Source organism: Procambarus clarkii, chromosome 13 (assembly GCF_040958095.1).
Source record: "Procambarus clarkii isolate CNS0578487 chromosome 13, FALCON_Pclarkii_2.0, whole genome shotgun sequence".
NCBI lineage: Eukaryota > Metazoa > Arthropoda > Malacostraca > Decapoda > Cambaridae > Procambarus > Procambarus clarkii.
Window position 1 is genome coordinate 23,250,634 of NC_091162.1, and position 18,024 is coordinate 23,268,657.

At 45.8% G+C, this 18,024-nt stretch overlaps 1 protein-coding gene across 1 annotated transcript; it reads left to right on the forward strand.

The window, feature by feature from the left end:
* Nucleotides 1–12,174: 12,174 nt before the first annotated feature.
* LOC138364406 (uncharacterized) lies at nt 12,175–13,658 on the forward strand. The gene is made up of 2 exons (XM_069324029.1): nt 12,175–12,709; nt 12,850–13,658. The coding sequence occupies exons 1-2, from the start codon at nt 12,175–12,177 to the stop codon at nt 13,656–13,658; spliced, it is 1,344 nt and encodes a 447-aa protein (XP_069180130.1).
* Nucleotides 13,659–18,024: the final 4,366 nt, after the last annotated feature.

The following is an 18,024-nucleotide window of genomic DNA, read 5'->3' on the forward strand; positions in this document are numbered from 1 at the left end:
GCAGAACTGGTTGTAGTGGTAAGGATGGATGACAGACTATAAGTTAGGGCTGTATGTGTCTCTGGCTGTTGTTATAGTGCTGCTGCTGCCATTTTGTAGCAGTTGGGATTGTAATTAGTTAGCTGATACAGTAGTTATCAGAGTTGAATGGCTTTTCTTATGATGCCATTTATCTGTTATTGGTAGATGACTACTATGGTTCTGCTCTTTTGCTATATACAGAGCAATTGAGGGGGAGGGGCCTTGCTCATAAACGTTTAATTTATAAGTGGCCTCCTCTCACATACATAATCAGGAACATAAGAATGCTATTTTGGTTGAATATTAACAACTTGATAAGGATTTATATATATTGTGATCACCAGCCAAACAAAGTGTATAGGTTCCAGATTTATAAGATTACTCCTCCAGAGGTTTTGGTGCTACTGGTGTCATAGCAGAACTAAAGTATGTGTCTTCTAGGTGCTGGTGTGTTCCATATTGGTACTCAGAAATGAAACTTGAGTTCTTAATGACTTTATGAGAGTCCATAATCATGGAAGGGATATTTTGTGTATACCAAAGCTGGTTACTCATATTGCCCATTTTCTGAGCTAGCATTTTCCTCATCAGACTAATGTAGACTTATTTGATTTAAATAAATAAGATAGTCAATACAAAATCATTGAAAAGTGATGAGTGATCCTGCCAGACAGATGGTTGTGCTCAAGATAATGGATGCTCTAACTGCTTTAAGGGCTAATGTGTTTTTCAGAATGCTATGAAATCAAAGTAACTATATTTATGAATGAACTCAGTGGAGGCCATTAAGCATGATCCTGGATAGGTATTGTGTTGTGCTGGTGGTGGAATGTCATATTATGTCATTAAGATGATACTCGTATATTCCATACCAGGAGTTTAGAACGACTGCTGTTTAATCTTAGGTTTTACATACTGTACCACTGTGTGTTATGGGCTAGAGCAGTGAGGTGGTGGGCCTTATGTCTACTCTTGATAGTCTCTACTCTTCCACTACTTGTATTTATTTTGTCTCTGCTAATGAGAGCTCATTCTCACAATACTCTACTTAGTAAGATATATTTAATTAGTTATTAATGCAAAAGTAAAATAGAAATGGTAAATGTGAGTATAGGACTTTATCATGATCTTGGAAGCCAGCTCAGTTGTTTTGTGTTGCAACAGCAATATGTACCTATGTGGTGATGCTGTCAAGTTTTATGGCAGCGTCTTGATATGAAATAGTGTGTATGGCATATTGCTTTACTCCTTTGCTCCTCATGTAGGTGCATCATACACGTTATAAACTTCTTCATTTCTAAAAAACATTTATCGTTCCTTAATCTTAAGTTCTTTCTTGTGGGGAACTTGTGATTAAAAAACTGACATTGTGTATGGTGCACCATACACAATATTATACTATGGTATAATATAGGTGATGATTGTCAGATCAGCCACAGACAATAACCAGTGATAACTAAGCTTATTTGTTCATTACATTATCAAATATATTCTCTGTTTAATAGGTTATACAATGTAAGGTCAGTGTAGCAAAACATTTTTTATAGAGATTACTTGTTTGAAGCACCTGAGCTTCCATTATTGATAATTGCTTTACACAGTACTGTGATTGTCTCGTAACACTTCAAGCATGTAATAAGATAATCCTTGATAGGCTCGTGGAAATGTTTGCATAGTCTGGGTGAGAAGTGATGTCCCTGCACTGGACTCTGGTTAGAGTTAGATTAGGGTGCAGTTTCCTAACAGCTGTAAAAATCTGCATTCACTGTTTAACTAGTGAACACTTTACATTATATTTTGATTGGCATTGCAATCTAATTTAGTTCAAGGTTTTGTTGAATTATTTTTCTTAAAATATAGTGATTTGGATTTGAAAATATACTTATTCATTAATTTAATGTAATTTAGTTAAATGGGAGCTTTTAATGTGTACAATGAAGATTTTGATGTGCGTTTTAAATGCTGTTTTGTATCTGATGTTAGTATGAGTGTTGTATAGACAATATGCTCTTACAGTGTTTCAAGGATTTAACATATCCATTGATTCCTTCAGACTCACTTTGGGTCGTTATGATTGGGCTCTACGAGCTCTGTGCGTACTTGGCATTTTGAGGTCGATTCCTTCCAGTCTTGTGTTCCTTACCTGGCAAGTCTACCTCAATTATGCCTTGTCAGCACATCTGACATGCCTTTCTTGCAACTTTTGCACTTTATAACTTTACCTAATGAAATACAACACACAGCTCAAGCTTAGCTAACTTGGCTTACAACTGGTATTGGCAAGCATTGCACAAATGTTTGCAAGATGCATCATGAAAGATAATATTTATACAGTACTGTATTTTAAACTCATGATTTATGTGAATTGTGGTCAAGTATTTAAAGCTGGAATTTTCAAAGATTATCATACTGTACATGTATCACTATATGTATACCTTGGGAATAAGAAACAGGTTTTTGTAATGAGCTCATAATATAATTTGTTTAATATGCAGCGATGCAAAAATTCAAGGCAATTTGATAAATGCACTTGAATGCTGTTGTTGATAGTTAAAATCTAGCATTGTAAGTTTATCAGTCATAGGTGTACATTTAATTTTCTTATTACAAGTGTTGACAAGTACAATTTTCTTATTACAAGTATAAGAAGAGTAAAAAGTGCATGAATGGCATACACATTGGATTTACTGTACTTGTAATGTAAATACTATCTGTAGAAATTGTGAGTAAAAAGGCCCCTTGGTGTATTTATTAAATGAGTGACCATTGGTACTGATATAGCATCATTGGAAAGATGAGTGAGCATAGGAATAGCATACATTGGAAAGATGAGTGAGCGTAGGAATAGCATACATTGGAAAGATGAGCGAGTGTGCATGTAACATACATTGGAAACATGAATGAGCTGAATAAGTGATTATTCCTTGTGAACAATGTATGTACAGGATAAGAGATTAATTTTCAATCAATCTACTGGAGCTTGTGCATGCTTTGACTCACTGCAACACCAAAGGTATAGACTACCAAATCATGTTTAACATATCTATTATTTATGCCTTTAAATTAATACATCCACATTACATACAAATTATTTATTCCAAACAGTTTAGTTTATATAGAAACGTTTGGGACTGAGTGATGTGAAAAGGCTTTGAATGTGCACTACTTGGAATGTGGGGGCTTACATGCCGTAGAAAGAGTGAGAGGCGAATGCATGATGCAGTTTTAGCTGGTAGGTGACATAATGATTGCTTACATCATAAAGTTCATTTAAGCTGAGTTTGAGTGCTTCATCAGCAGCAACGCTCAATGACTGTGCCTTCACATGCTTCAAGAAACATATTAAAATGTACGTATAGAAAGTTTTTTTTAAGTACATTACAGTGACAATGTTAATCTGTGCTACATTATGCAACTGCTTAGGTCTGAATTTTGGTGAATGATTAAACATATTATAAAGGAAAGTATTATTGTAATGGAAGAAGTAAAGATTTGTCAATTTTTGTAATACAATGCATTTTATTAGATTCCACTTGAGTTAATCTTGTCAGGAAAAAGCAGTAAGTGCTGGAGTGTAGAGTAGGCCTAAGCTTATTTTGATATACTGGTGTGTAGAATAGGCCTAGGTTTATTTTTATTTACTGGTGTGTAGAGTAGGCCTAGGTTTATTTTTATTTACTGGTGTGTGTAAAGTAGGCCTAGGTTTATTTTGATATTGTGTATTTGAAGAAGCGACAGTTGTCTCCTATATTTCACTTCCGCAACACAGCTTCAAACTCATGGTATTACGGCTTTCAAATAAACTATTAAATATTCTCATTCCAGGACTATATCTTCCCACATCCCTTAAAGTATATAAGATAACAGAATGTAGTAAATTGTAGAGGAAAATCTAGCATCGATGGTAATGAAACTTCTCTTTCAGGGTGACTCCCATCTGTATCTCCTTTAGCTACCCAAAAGCTCATGTAAACACACCAACATCAGCAGCATATAGTAAGTTAGCAAACATAAGAACATAAATTTAGAGTGTAAACAAGGAGACTTTCAAGTCCATACACATTTCCTATGTGAGACCATTATCAATGTAAAGCACAAAAAGAAACATGAGAAAGTCCAGAGGTTTGCAAATAGATTAGTACCAGAATTGAAAGGGTTCAGCTTGTGAGGACAAATTGAGGGAACTGGGCCTCGCAACCTTAGAGGAGAGAAAAATAGAGATATGATCACTACATACATGATCCTGATTGGAAAAGACAAAGTGGACAAAGGAAACCAATTTAAATTAAAAAGAGGTAGGATGAGGGGAGATCAGTAATAGCTGGACATGCAACCAAATCAGAGATGTAAGGAAGTTTTCATTACCTGTATGGGTGCTCGGCAAGCAGAACACATTGAAAGAAGAGGTTGTTGAAACTAATTTCACCAACAACTTTAAGAAAAACTGTGATAGAAATGTTGCTGTTGAAAAAGGTAATTAGCAAACTAGGTATAAAGAGCTAGATCACACTCCCCCATAGTCACTGATAGGTAAGCATCTGGTACCACACCAGGCTTGCAATGAATCATGAGCACCTACTGGAGACCATGACTACAATCTGGCCCCCTAAATAGAGCCATAGGGTAAATGGGTACAAGATCACCCACATAACTGAAGATAAAACCACCAGAAAGGTAGTACACAAAATCCAGCAACTATTTGAACATTTGCAACCCTTATTAAAACTATGTACACACTCATCGTCTATGTCCAAATGCTAGTTAACACCACTCTCTTGCCACCAGATGGCAAACAGATGGTCCCAGGTAGCTAGCACAATCATTCTTGCACTGCCCAAACAACAATATCTGAACACTACACAAAGAATGGATGTGAGGGAACGGATAGATACAGTGGGACCTACCAGGAGGAGGAATTTCTTTATATTCAACACTTGATTTCTGGATGGGCTTCCCCTCTGTGTCTTCCTGAGCAAACTGCCTGAAAAAAGATCCCGAGGACTGAAAGGGGAACAGAAATGAGGCTAAGAAGGATTAGGAAGAATAAAACCAGCCAGGGGCACGAAAGCAGTACAGATGAAGCGTCCACACCAAAAGCCAAAATGGGAGGTTCAACCAATCTCAATGAAAAGAGGCTACTACAGCAGGCATCAGCCGAATGGTCAACCAAAGCCAAGATGGAAGGACGTGGCCACTAGAATCTAATGATAGATGGAAAGGAAAAGATAAAGGCAAAAACCATACAAACCACCACAGGTCAGAGCAAAGATGACAGCCACAGACATGGTAGGAAAAGATTGACCAGTTGCACACCAGACAGATGGCAGGACTCTCAACCATGAAAGATCTCATGGGAAGAATAGTGGAGAAGCCTGAACCATCAAAGAAACAGCTTCCAACTGTTTCCCTGGAAAGGGGTGCCTTGTCCGAGTTTGTGGTGTAGATGGTTGAATCTAAATTCTGCCAAGCCTTAACTGCCTTCCTTCAATCTGATGGAGCTGGTATTTCCTTATGGCTTGAAGTCTTCCCCTGGGAGGATATCTCTCTGTTTTCATGGGCGTCAGATAAAAATCAGGGTTCTGCTCTGGGCCCTCCTGGTTTTCATGTTGCAAAAGCCTCAGGTGTGTTAAAGATACCTGAGTTTGTGGCACTGACTGCACCTTTGTTTTTGTTGGCCCTTTCCTGGAATGTGGATTTTTGACAGATGCAAGTGGATGGATAGGGTATTAGCTTGTTAGCTCCAACTTCACCTGGGCTTGCCCTGGGTATGTAGGTTTTGTTAATGATATCTGGGGGAGGCATTTGGGGCATAATAGGTACTCCATATTGTGGTTCTTTTTCAAGGATTTATGGTTTTCCACTTTTTAAATAAGGTGAGTGCAGCAAGGGGCCTCAGCCATCTGGAGGTATCCCAGTTAACTTATTCTAACCAAGCAGGAAAGTAATGCATCTCAGCATGTCAGTATTGTTCCCCCAAGCCTGCAGGTAGATTTACCTGGCCTGCCTAAGAGTACACTAACTTGTCGAGTGAGTACTCACACGACAAGTTATATACAGAGCACCCCCAACAGGCCGGGGGGTGTGCCCCATAGAATCAGGAGGGTGCCCAAGATTGTTGGGGTCTTAGCCTTAGCCAAGAGCCTTAGCCTCTGGGAGAAATCTCTTCCTGGCAACTAGTGTTCTTCATTCCACTGGAGCATTATTGCCCCAGACTGTCCACTAATCATTAATTTTTTTAAATATATGCTATTGTGATAGCTGAGAGTCATGTTGACACTTGTGTTTGATGTTAATTTTTTACCATTGGAAAATTTTTGACACATAATTCAATATTTTTTTCTCCCTTCCTATTTATGCTACGATGCTGAGACTTGGACCAGATGAAACCCTTTTCATATACAACTCGTCAAAAAGTTTGATTGAAATCGAACTAGTTTTCATTTATTGTATATTTTTGGCATATATGGAATTGATGCCCTCTTTTAAGGACATAGTGAACAGTGAATACACAATTCCCTAGAGTTTTACTCGGGAAATAAGAAGCATTAAAAGATGGTCCTGTGTACACAACACTTGGATGTGTGAGCAGAGGTGAGGGCGGATCCCAAGCACATAACGAGAATTCACAATGACGTGTCAGATGTTAGTAGCCTGACCTGGCCACTCACAGTGGCCACTCGATGAAGTGACATGCCATGTCACTTCATTCCCATTGGCTACTCTGCGTCACGTCACCAAGAAAGCATCTTCGCTTGACTGACATCACTGCTGAATCGGGTGCCATATTGGATTCTAGAATATTCTAGTTAAACAAGAATAATTGATTATCTCACTTCCTGCCTACATAAATACAACCAAATGAACACTATATGTTCCTGGCGGTGTTAAGATTCTGTTAAGATCGTGTATGACTTTTAGGGCAGACAGGGAGATATTAAGATGGGCTTTAGGTATCGTATCATTACCCCTCCCATTAAACTGAGAGTCAGAACTAGCAGGAAACTAGCCTGCTCTGCTATAACTGCCATGCCATTATTTCTTCTAAACCACCAAAAGGTTATTCCACCACCTTCTCGGCTCAAGAAGGCGACCCCGGGTGTTCGTCAGAACATTACCCCAAAGGGAAAGAAGACAATTAAAATCACCTAGCATGAACACAGTCCCCGGCAAGGAGTCCAGTAGGCGTTTCAGATCGGGAAGAGAAAGAGGAACACTCGGGGGGGGGGGGATAAATGGAACAAACGGTGTACCATTTCCTCACACAGATACGAGCAGCAGAACAATGGAGGCGAAGGAAAAAGTAAGGGGACAAAGGGAACATCAGAGCGAATCAAGAGAGCAGAAGAGTTAGGAGTTCCAGCAACAGCTGGGGGGGGGGGGGAGGAATAGCCACGAAAGCGACCAGGATGAGCACCAAGCATCGGCTCCTGCTGAGACAGACACAAAGGGGCGAAATCAGACGCTGGAGTTCGAGGAAATTGGTGTAATAACCACGAACGTTCCATTGAAGAATAGACATCGACGAGAAAAGGAAGGACAGCAACAGAGAACAGCGAAGAAACAAATTCGAAAAGGGAACACAGCACGTTAAAGAAGTGCATGCAGGATCAGGGTCAGCGAAGTCAGGGTTAGAGGGCATGGGTAAACTAAGTAAAGAAGGAGGGAAGGTAGCTAGAGGACCGACCAGGGGCGGACGAGGAGGGTCCGGAGGAGGAAGGAGGGGTTAGTCGAGGGTTGTGGGAACAATCGAGGGTTGTGGGAACCGACCTGTGAGATTTATATTTAATTTATATAGAATTTATATTTACGTTAATTTATATCTTTCGATAGCAATTGGTATGATAAGTGGACTGTATTTCTGCAATAATCTCACAAATCGATCCTTACACATTAGGGGGGGGTTATATTAAATTTATATATGCAGCCAATCAAACTACAGTATTAACTACATATATTAGTAAATAAATTGGAGGTGCCTTATTTTATTGTACAGCAGGCTTAGTCCACCAGGTATAACTAGGATGTAGACACCAAATTATCCTCGTATGAGGCTAGCTTCCATCACCCTGGTAACTGATATACCAAGTCTTGCTTTCTCTTCTTGACCTGTCAAAAGGCACTAGCTATAAAGCCGGAATCCGGCCGGGCCCGAAGGTCGGCCATCTTGGCGCGCGGATTGAACGCTCCTGGCTGGACTTTCTTTCCACACCTTACCTGGAACTCATCTTTGAATTCAGCTGGCTTCTTTGGGCCAGTGTGTGCTCACTGCAGCTATCCAGGGGCTCACAGGACCGGGGGAGGCCGGAGCCTCCCTAATGGACGCCTCCCCGAGCGGGGGCGCCATGGATGTTGACAGCAAGTCCCAGAGAGGAAAACGTCTGCTGGAAAATGAGTCGGCTGATGCTGCCCCAGAGCGAGATGTTAAGAGGATGTCTTCCCCTTCAGAAGACCTTAGTCTTGTGGTACCCCGTTCCTCGTTTGCGGTAGTCCTAATCCAGTCAGAATCAGGTCAGTGCGTCTTTGCAAATCCTCGTACCTTAGGTGCAGCAATCGAGGCTTCCGTATTGTGGCCACATTGCCTGCCTGAGACTATACGTACCCTGGGGTAGGGGTGCAGCACTGAAGCTACATATCAGAAAGGAGGCTCTATCACACATCTGTGTATCCGACATTATTAAGTTGGGGAACTGGCCTGTCAGGTGCCGACAGGTATTGTCGCAGGAGGAGGAGTCTCGGGCCCGGTATGGGAAGATTGGCCCAATTGACCAGAGTCTAGATGTGGATGACATCCAGGCCGCTCTGCAGGTATTAGGGGGTGCATCAGTGAGATTATTGGAAGTTACCAGGATTCGCGGAGCAGCAGGGCCGACATCCATGGTCCGTGTAAAGTTCGATGGGCACCTCCCTGACCGAGTGGCACTACACAGGACCTCGTATCAGGTTCAGCCCTACAATTTCCCTGTATTACGATGTTACGCTTGTCATCTATTGGGCCACAGTCGCCTGACCTGCCGTAATGCAGCACGTTGTGCAAACTGCGGCAAAACAGGCCATTCAGACAGAGGTAACGGTGGGTGCTCTGCTGCACCTCGCTGCGTTTTATGCCATGGCCATCATAAGGTTACATCTAAGAGTTGCCCTGTATATCTTGAGGCCCTCCAGTTGGACATCGATCATAAAACAGCGGGGACACCTCGACATGAGCTGTTCCAGAAGTTGCGCACCCTCAATCAGCCTATCGCTTCTTCTCGCCTCCAGGTTCCCCCTGGTCGGGCCTCTTCACAAGTAGGAACTAGCAGACGCTCTTGCCTGTCCCAGTCACATGCCTCATACACCCAGGTTGCTAATCGATTTTCCCTCCTGGGTAGCCTTGACATTGACGGAAACTCATCCACGGATACAGACATGGACGCTCAGTCTCGGCTGGAGCCTAGCACTCGTCACCCTCCTGCCTTTCCTCAAAGAAGCCAACACCGGCGTCGTCGACACACCCATCGATCAGGAGGTACTGCTCCAACAGACAGCCCTGATGATCCTCTGGTTCCCCAGGCACTTTCCCAAGGGATTGTGACACCGAGGGAACATGAGGCCCAGAGTGAGGCTCCCACCAGTCGCAGACGCCGTCAAGAGAGTTCGCGAGCCGACCACCGCTTCCGTCAGGCAGAGAGAAGCATAGATCAACATCCTCTTGACTGGAAGTCATTGATACCACACATTTTACTTACTTTGTATGAGGGTTTTATGGCTTTTTTCTAGTGGTTCCCCCTTTGGAGACGTCTGTGCACTAGTGGTCAAAAAGTTAGCTGTTGTATTTCAGGGATAATGGCGCCCCATCCTGAGAATACTGTGGTGTTTTGGAATGCCCGCTCCCTTTTTAAGAAGACGCAATTTCTACGCAATTTTATCGCCAGCGAACCACCGTTGATCGTGGGACTCTGTGAGACTTGGCTTACAGACGATCTTTCCTTCACAGTGCCGGGGTATTCTGTCTATAGACAAGATCGGCCAGTACGGGGTGGAGGGGGACTTGCCCTCTTGGTCAGGGACTCAGTTCCCAGCTCTTTGCTCCGGATTCACTCCTTCCCGGGTGGACATTTAGAATTCATGGCAGTGAAGGTCGCCCTCTTCCATGGGTGGGGCACCTTTGGAGTTCTGTATAACCCCTGTCTACCGGTAACGAAGAAGGAACTAGAACACTATTTTGGTCAGATCACAGACACCTGCCTCGTCATGGGTGACTTTAACGCTCGGCACTCATCATGGCAACCCATGCTATCGGGTCGCCACCACAACATGGCTGGCCGAGCCCTATTTCAGTTTCTCCTTGACTCCCCAGACCTCTCCTTACTGACGCCGCCAGGTTTGGGAACTCGGATAGACCCGCTAAATGGCCATACTTCAACACTCGATCTTTGCATTGGAAGAGGCCCCTTCACGATGGCGCAGATATGGACCGGGCCGTACCTGGGTAGTGATCACCTGCCCATCGTCATCTCCTTCGGGAGCACTGTTCGTCCTGCTCTGACCTCCCGTAGATCCAAATGGATCTTTTCGGAAGAGGGATGGCATGGCTATGAGGCGGATGACTGGTTGACCCTTCCCCCAGTTACTGCAGATCTCCATGGGTCAGCAGATGCTCTCTCCGAGTCCCTCTTCAGTATAGGCTCTCGGCATTTCAGGAGGACTAGTGGCCAGACAACCAATCCTTCCCGCCGTGGGGCACCGTGGTGGACTCCTGAATGTCGGCAGGCAGTACTGGACCGGCGACGTGCGTGGAATTCGTGGCGGCGCCACCCTACTCCACTGCAGCGGCAGACCTTCCGCAGGGCGGACGCCAGGTGTAGACGAACAGTCCTCCTTGCCAAACGCAAGGCCTGGGCTGATTACTGTGCCTCTCTCCGATTCGACTCCTCCTCTGCGGGAGCCTGGGCCTTTGTTCGTAAGATGACAGGTAGGTACTCCTGGCCTACCATCCCACTCAGAGACCCCAGTGGTAATGGGGGCCTAGGGGAAGTACAAATAGCCGAACTCTTGGCTGACCACTTTAAAGATGTTTACCGTTCCCAGCTCCTCTCTGTGAGTTCCATAGGTTGGGGCTCCCGACAGGGTATAGGACTAGCTCAGGACCTGGATCGACCATTTACATCTGTTGAGCTGAAGGACGCTCTGTTACTCTCTAGGTCGGGCACTATGCCAGGGATAGACAACGTCCCATATGAATTTGTTCGGAGGGCACCCAAGAACCTTCAGTCCCACCTCCTTTACTTCTACAACGCCTGCTGGTCCTCTGGTGTCTTCCCTGCTCCGTGGAAACATGCTATTCTTCTACCATTGGCCAAGTCAGGGAAGGATCCGTCTGTCCCGAGTTCATATCGGCCCATAAGTTTGCTTCCATGTCTCGGGAAACTGATGGAACGTCTTGTTCACACCCGGCTACAATGGGTGGTGGAAACCTCAGGTCTCCTACCTGAGGGTATCAGTGGATTTCGGCCGGGAAGAAGCACGATGGACTGCCTCCTCTCCTTGGAACATCGAATAATGGACACTTATCGCCGGAGAAGAGTGCTCCTTGCAGCATTCTTCGATATCAAGAGTGCATTTGACTCTGCTTCTCATTCTGCTGTCCTTCTGAGTCTGGCTCGACTAGGTCTCTCGGGTCCCGCGTTAAGGTGGTTCCAAAACTATCTACAGGGCCGCTCATTCAAAGTAGCGGTTGGTGGAGTCGTCTCTATGTCCCGCCCTGTCTCTCGTGGTGTCCCTCAGGGAGCGATTCTGAGCCCACTACTATTCTCTATTCTTCTGTCTGATCTCCCTGTATTCCGGGGGGTCCAGGTTTTAGCCTATGCCGATGATGAAACCCTCGTGGCGGATGGTGACACTCTCCTAGAGGCACAAGGCTCCCTGCAAAATGCCGTGACTGTGTTCTCAGCAATTGTGCTGGGGAAGGGGCTCTCCATTAACCCTGTGAAAAGTTGCGTCATGAGCTTCACCTGAACCCGCTTACCAGGCCAGCCAGTGGTGACCCTCGGGGGCTGTCGTCTCCCGATCGCTACCGAACACAGGTGGCTGGGGGTCGTTCTAGATAGCCCTCGGCTGACGTGGAGGCATCATGTCGACTACCTTCGGGCCTCATGCCTTCGTCGCGTGAACATCATGAAACGGGTCTCTGGTGCGGCTTGGGGGGCTTCACGGGAATCGCTCCTAGCTCTCTACAAGGCCTTCATTCGTAGCAAGATCATGTATGCGAGTGAAGTCTATGATTCAGCAGCAGCATCTGTCTTGGCAAGGCTGGATTCCATTCAAAATGGTGCCATTCGCTCAGCGTTAGGAGCTATGCCCTCCTCGCCAGTTCTTTCTCTCCATGCCGAGTCGGGGCTATGGCCCCTGAGCTTTCAACGTCTTCTCGCCCACTGCCGCCAACTTCAACGGATAGTGCGTCTCCCTGCTACCCATCCACTTACTCGCCTCCAGCTCGAGGCTAACTGGTGGAATGTGCCGGCTGGACACTCCAGACGCCGTCAGTTGCCTTTCGTCGTCCGGGCCTTGGATGCATATTCACAGTTTTCCCTTCCCGTCCCTGTACTCACCCCTGGCCCGATCATCTCACCGGTGCCTCCGTGGGCAGAAGAGATCATTCGAGTTTCTGTCGACTTTTCCAAGCCTCCTCGTCGGAAGAGAGATTTAGAGGGTTTGGCCTCTTTAATTTTTGCAGACCTACGAGCCTCCTTATACTATGGACACTTAGAGGTTTACACGGATGGGTCCCGCAAAGATCAGCCACCATCTACATCTGCGGCAGCATACTTTGCTCCTTTTTCTTTCTGTCAGACGTGGAAACTCTTCCCTGCTCATTCGTGCCTGCCGGGGAACTGTTTGCAATCTTACTAGCCTTACGACTCCTTCGACAAGTTTCAGGGCCCTCTGCAGTGGTTTTCTACGTGGACTCAATCACAGCCCTACATCTGATATCATCTCGCGTCCACGAGTCCATCGTCATACTGTGTCACAGATCCGTGGAGAACTGCCTCTCTGTTACTCCAGGTTGGTCCATCTATCTCCAATGGGTTCCGTTACATGTCGGTATTAAAGGCAATGAGGTAGCCGACGCAGCAGCAGGGATGGCGCATGCTCTCCATGACTCTACAAATGTGCCTCTAGACCTTTCCGAAATTCTCCCGCAACTCCGGGCGGCTTGCCTCACGAGTTGGGAGGTAATGATGGAGCCAGCACTCAGGTTCTCCTCTTTGGCGGGTCTACGGGAGGATTCCTCCCCGCGTCCATGGACTCGTCATCATTCTCGACTCCTCGACACTGCCATCACTCGTCTCCGGATTGGGCACACTTGCCTGGCCGCACATCTCTATCGTCTACGGCTGGTAGATTCCCCATACTGCCAGTGGTGTCCGACCCAGGAGGATACAGTGGAGCACCTACTTTACTGCCCTCGATTTCATAGCGCTCGTGTCAGACTACAGAGTGCCGTTCGTAGGCTGAATATTCCCCGCCTCACAGTTCCCGTTCTCCTTGACGGGGCAGGTGCGAGAGACGAAGACGTCCGTTATGACACCCTTCGCCATACCTTTCGCTTCATTCTGTCATGTCTGTGGCCAGAAGAGACTGTAAAATTTGTGGTCTGAGAATATTGTAGGGTCTATGGCCTGAAGAGACTATAGGGACCCCATCCCTCCACTATTTCCACGTATCGGGCAGCCGGGGCGCATCCGCTCCCACGATCGTCGTCGCCCCTAAATCAACACAATAACACAACCCGTTCTCGCAAATTTAATAAGTCAATATTGACTTATTAGTTGCGTGCATAGGTGACATACTAAACATAATAGTTTCCCTTGAAAAGCTTCATAGAAAACACCGATCTTACCTAACCTACTTAGTATGTTAAAATAAGCATCTTATAGCTTCGTAATTACAATTGTTACTTAACCTATTATAGGTATAGGTTAGGTAATAATTGTAATTACGAAGCAATAAGATGCTTATCTTAACATACTAAGTAGGTTAGGTAAGGTCGGTGTTTTCTATGAAGCTTTACAAGGGAAACTATTATGTTAAGTATGTCACCTATGCACATATTTAATAAGTCAATATTGACTTATTAAATTTGCGAGAACGGGTTGCAACAACAACAAGCCGGAATCCTAATATATGACAGCTATATCAGAGAAAACACTGTATATTAGATAATAAGGACCAAGGTGAGATGATTTCGGGGCTTTAGTGTCCCCGCAGCCCGGTCCTCGACCAGGCCTCCACCCCCAGGAAGCAGCCCGTGACAGCTGACTAACACCCAGGTACCTATTTTACTGCTAGGTAACAGGGGCATTCAGGGTGAAAGAAACTTTGCCCATTTGTTTCTGCCTCGTGCGGGAATCGAACCCGCGCCACAGAATTAAGTCCTGTGCGCTATCCACCAGGCTACGAGGTCCCTGCGAGAAGGCTTAAGACCAAGGCTTAATTACCTTCATAAAGAGGCTAGTTCGCATCCTAACCGGTCGCCCAATATCTACCTAACATTAACTGGCCAGAAATGATTAGATAAATGGTTTTCGGTAGGACACTTCCCTAGTTTACGTTGACAGAATGTCGATGATGGTAGAACACTTTGATCTCCATAACGCTTCATCCACGAGAAATTATAGGAGCTGAATTTGCTCCCCTGCACTGGTCTTAACAAACAATGGCTGACCCCTTCCTCACCACTGATGCTCTTGGCTTACTTTGTCCAGATGTCAGTAAGTGATAGAAGGGTCACATTTACTTTATTTTGGTACTGATAATTAAGTTAATTCAAATGAGATGTTTTTATGATATAATAAGTTCAAAGACTAATGTATCTAAGAATAATTCCCAACATTTTAGGTGGTGAATTTATAGTACTACGTGGCAATGATATCCCATTTTCTATTGACGGAAAATTCCACTACAAGCTACATTTTCTATGGGTAACTTGTGTATACAACACAGCAGCAATATTATCTGCAAATTGCATGTATTATTATTAAATGGTGTCGGGTTTTCTGACAAGTGTCAAGGACAGCAGCAGGAACAGAAACAAGGGGATGCAGTGCAGCAAGGGCACCAACCGAGAGGGAAGCGGGGGGCCAAAAAGACCTCCATAGCAGGAACAGGGGGCGGAACCACCGAAACGGGAGAGGACGGAGCGAGAGTCAGAAGTAGGGGGCGAGTATGAAAGCGAAGCCTTTTTACCTGCCGGGGAAGAGAAACAAAGGAGCCAGGCTTACGCTTCTGACTCAGACAGGTGTCCCAGCAACTACGTCCTAGGCAACGGATTCCAGCGTCTCAACAGAAGCTGAACAAGAGCATACACGCCAGCCGTTGGGAGAGCGATGAACATCAGCCCGTACCCGTGCCGATAGGCGGCGTAGAGAGCCAATAGACGGAGAAGGATGGGAAGGAGGATCAGAGGGAGACAAGAAAGACACAGGAGACATGACAGACCGGGCACCCCAGATAGAGGACCAGGAGGGGGACCCTTTGGGAAAGAACTCAAAGGAACTTTAGCAGTCTCCGTGGTGTAGTGGTAAGACACTCGCCTGGCGTTCCGCGAGCGCTATGTCATGGGTTCGTATCCTGGCCGGGGAGGATTTACTGGGCGCAATTCCTTAACTGTAGCCTCTGTTTAACGCAACAGTAAAATGTGTACTTAGATGAAAAAACGATTCTTCGCGGCAGGGGATCGTATTCCAGGGACCATAGGATTAAGGACTTGCCCGAAACGCTACGCGTACCAGTGGCTGTACAAGAATGTAACAACTCTTGTATATATCTCAAAAAAAAAAAAAAAAAAAAAAAAAAAATATCTCAAAAAAGAACAGAGGAGAGGGCTTATCAGGGTCCAAGGCCTGGAAACGGTTATGAGTCTGAGGAAGGTGGGAAGGACCAGGAGAGGAAGAGCGCAACACGCGAACATAAGAGACGTTAGCATAAGGTGGGAGCCTGGGTCTCGCCTCAGGAAAAGATAAACGCTCCCGGTGCTTCAAGTTGAGGACAGCTGCCTCAAGCTTGTAATGTAAACATGCACAGGAGAAGGTAGGGTGGGCCTCACAGCAATTGAGGCAGTGAGCCTGGGGAGAAGTGCACTCCCACTTAGAGTGAGTGATCTTTGCCCCCACACAAAGGACAGAGAGTGAGAGTTCCAGAGCAGCTGAGGGCACCATGCCCAAACCTCCAGCACTTATTACAGAGCCAAGGAGAGGGAATGTACTCCTGGACAGAGCACCTGGCACCAGCAAGAATGACAGAGGGTGGAAGGGTCCTACCATCAAAGGTAATCTTCACAACCCGAAGGGGTTGACGGCGACGACCACGAGGGGGACGAGTAAACGAGTCTACCTGGAGGACAGAATGGCCCTGGGCATCGAGGATATGACGAATATCTTCGTGGCAGTCCTGGAGATTCCGAGCACTGGTCGCAACATGGGGTGGTTAGAGAATATTGCCAACACTGGCATTCAACTGAGCGTTCTTGGAGACTCGAACAGGGGTCTCGCCAAGGCAGGACAAGGCGGCCAAGTGGGAGGCGGCATCCTGAGAAGGAGCAGCAACGACACGTGCACCAAGACGGGTGGGATGGAAAGTAAGAGGCATCTACGGAATCAACAAGGTGCCTATGAAGGGAGAAATCATCAGGAGGCGCAAAAGCGGGACCAAACAAGGCCTGATACGCATCAGTACGGGAAGGAATTGAGCGAGTGCGGCCGTGTCGAGGACGGCTTTGAAAACCCCCAGAGAGAGGAGGTTAAAAGGCGCAGTAGTCACGACGAGAGACTGAGCCGTGCCAGGGGAGGTGGTGGTCACCACTGGGAGCTTGTGGCTCGACCCAACCACAGAGGAGGGAGGGGAGCCGAGGGGAGTAGTCAGAGGTCAAAGGAGGAGCAAGGTCGGGGCCCAAGGCACCAGGGGCTACAGAACCCTGTCTTCCAACACGGTCCGACTCTGGGGCTTGGTCACCCACCCCACAAGCCTGAGAAGGTAAAAGAGGAACAGAATGTGACAGGTACGAAAGGGAAAAACATTCATTCACGAATGTGCCGCCCATACCCACCATGGAGCCACAATTAAGAGGCAGGACACCCAACAAGAAGCTATCACCGATTATGTCGGGGCCCCCTAGGGGTGCGTCGTGAATATACGCCCCACAAACGCCACCATAAGAACCGTCAGTCCGTTGAGATCGTGTTCTGTGACGAAAACAGGATTGACAATAAAAGGTTCCCCTCGCGACGTTGGGTACTACAGTTTTACGGGTGCAAGAGTATGCCTCCTCAAGCACCCGGGCGTCAAAATAGAAGTCCAAAAGAATAACCAAAACAAGCAAAAGACCGGCAGGTAACGACAAGCAGATATGAGAAGAGGGGGGAGAAAAACGAAACATAAGGAAAAGGAAAAGGGGTCCAGCAAAATTTGTCAGGACAGCAGCAGGAGCACAAGGCTACAAAAGGACAGGGGACCGCCCTAAGGAGTATCACACTCCGACAACCGCCTACCAAGCCCCTCCATGGCAACAAGCTGGACAGGGAGGGGCATAACGGTAAGATAAACATGTGTACTGTATTGTAGTTAGAGAAAAAAATTGTATTCAGTATAAAATGTATTTGTAAGTTAATATTTTGGAGGGTGGCGAATTGATTAAATAAATTTCCTTTATTTCTTACGGGAAAAATCACTTCGACTTACGATGCGTCTCTGGGAATGGATTATCATCGTAAATCGAGGCCCCACTGTATAGCTCTCCCATGTGCTTTTCTCATATTGATATCCTCAGTGATATTTAACAGCTTTTAAATATGCAGAGATACTGATGGTCCTGCATAGTCTCTTCAGCTTGGTGTCTTTTGATTATTTTAGGGGTGAAGGTTACCTCCATCTCCAGTGATTTTTTCTTCATTTATTCTAATATCACCCACCAGGTGGGCTATATAATCATTAGTCTATGTTTCTGGTGTAGGATAATTAAATAATAGG

What these genes read in the sequence shown, in the direction of transcription:
- LOC138364406 (XM_069324029.1), top strand. Translation starts at nt 12,175, where the DNA reads ATGAAACGGGTCTCTGGTGCGGCTTGGGGGGCTTCACGGGAATCGCTC. An exon ending in TCGGAAGAGAGATTTAGAGG is followed by an intron (nt 12,710 to 12,849) that starts GTTTGGCCTCTT and finishes TCTTTCTGTCAG; the next exon opens with ACGTGGAAACTCTTCCCTGC.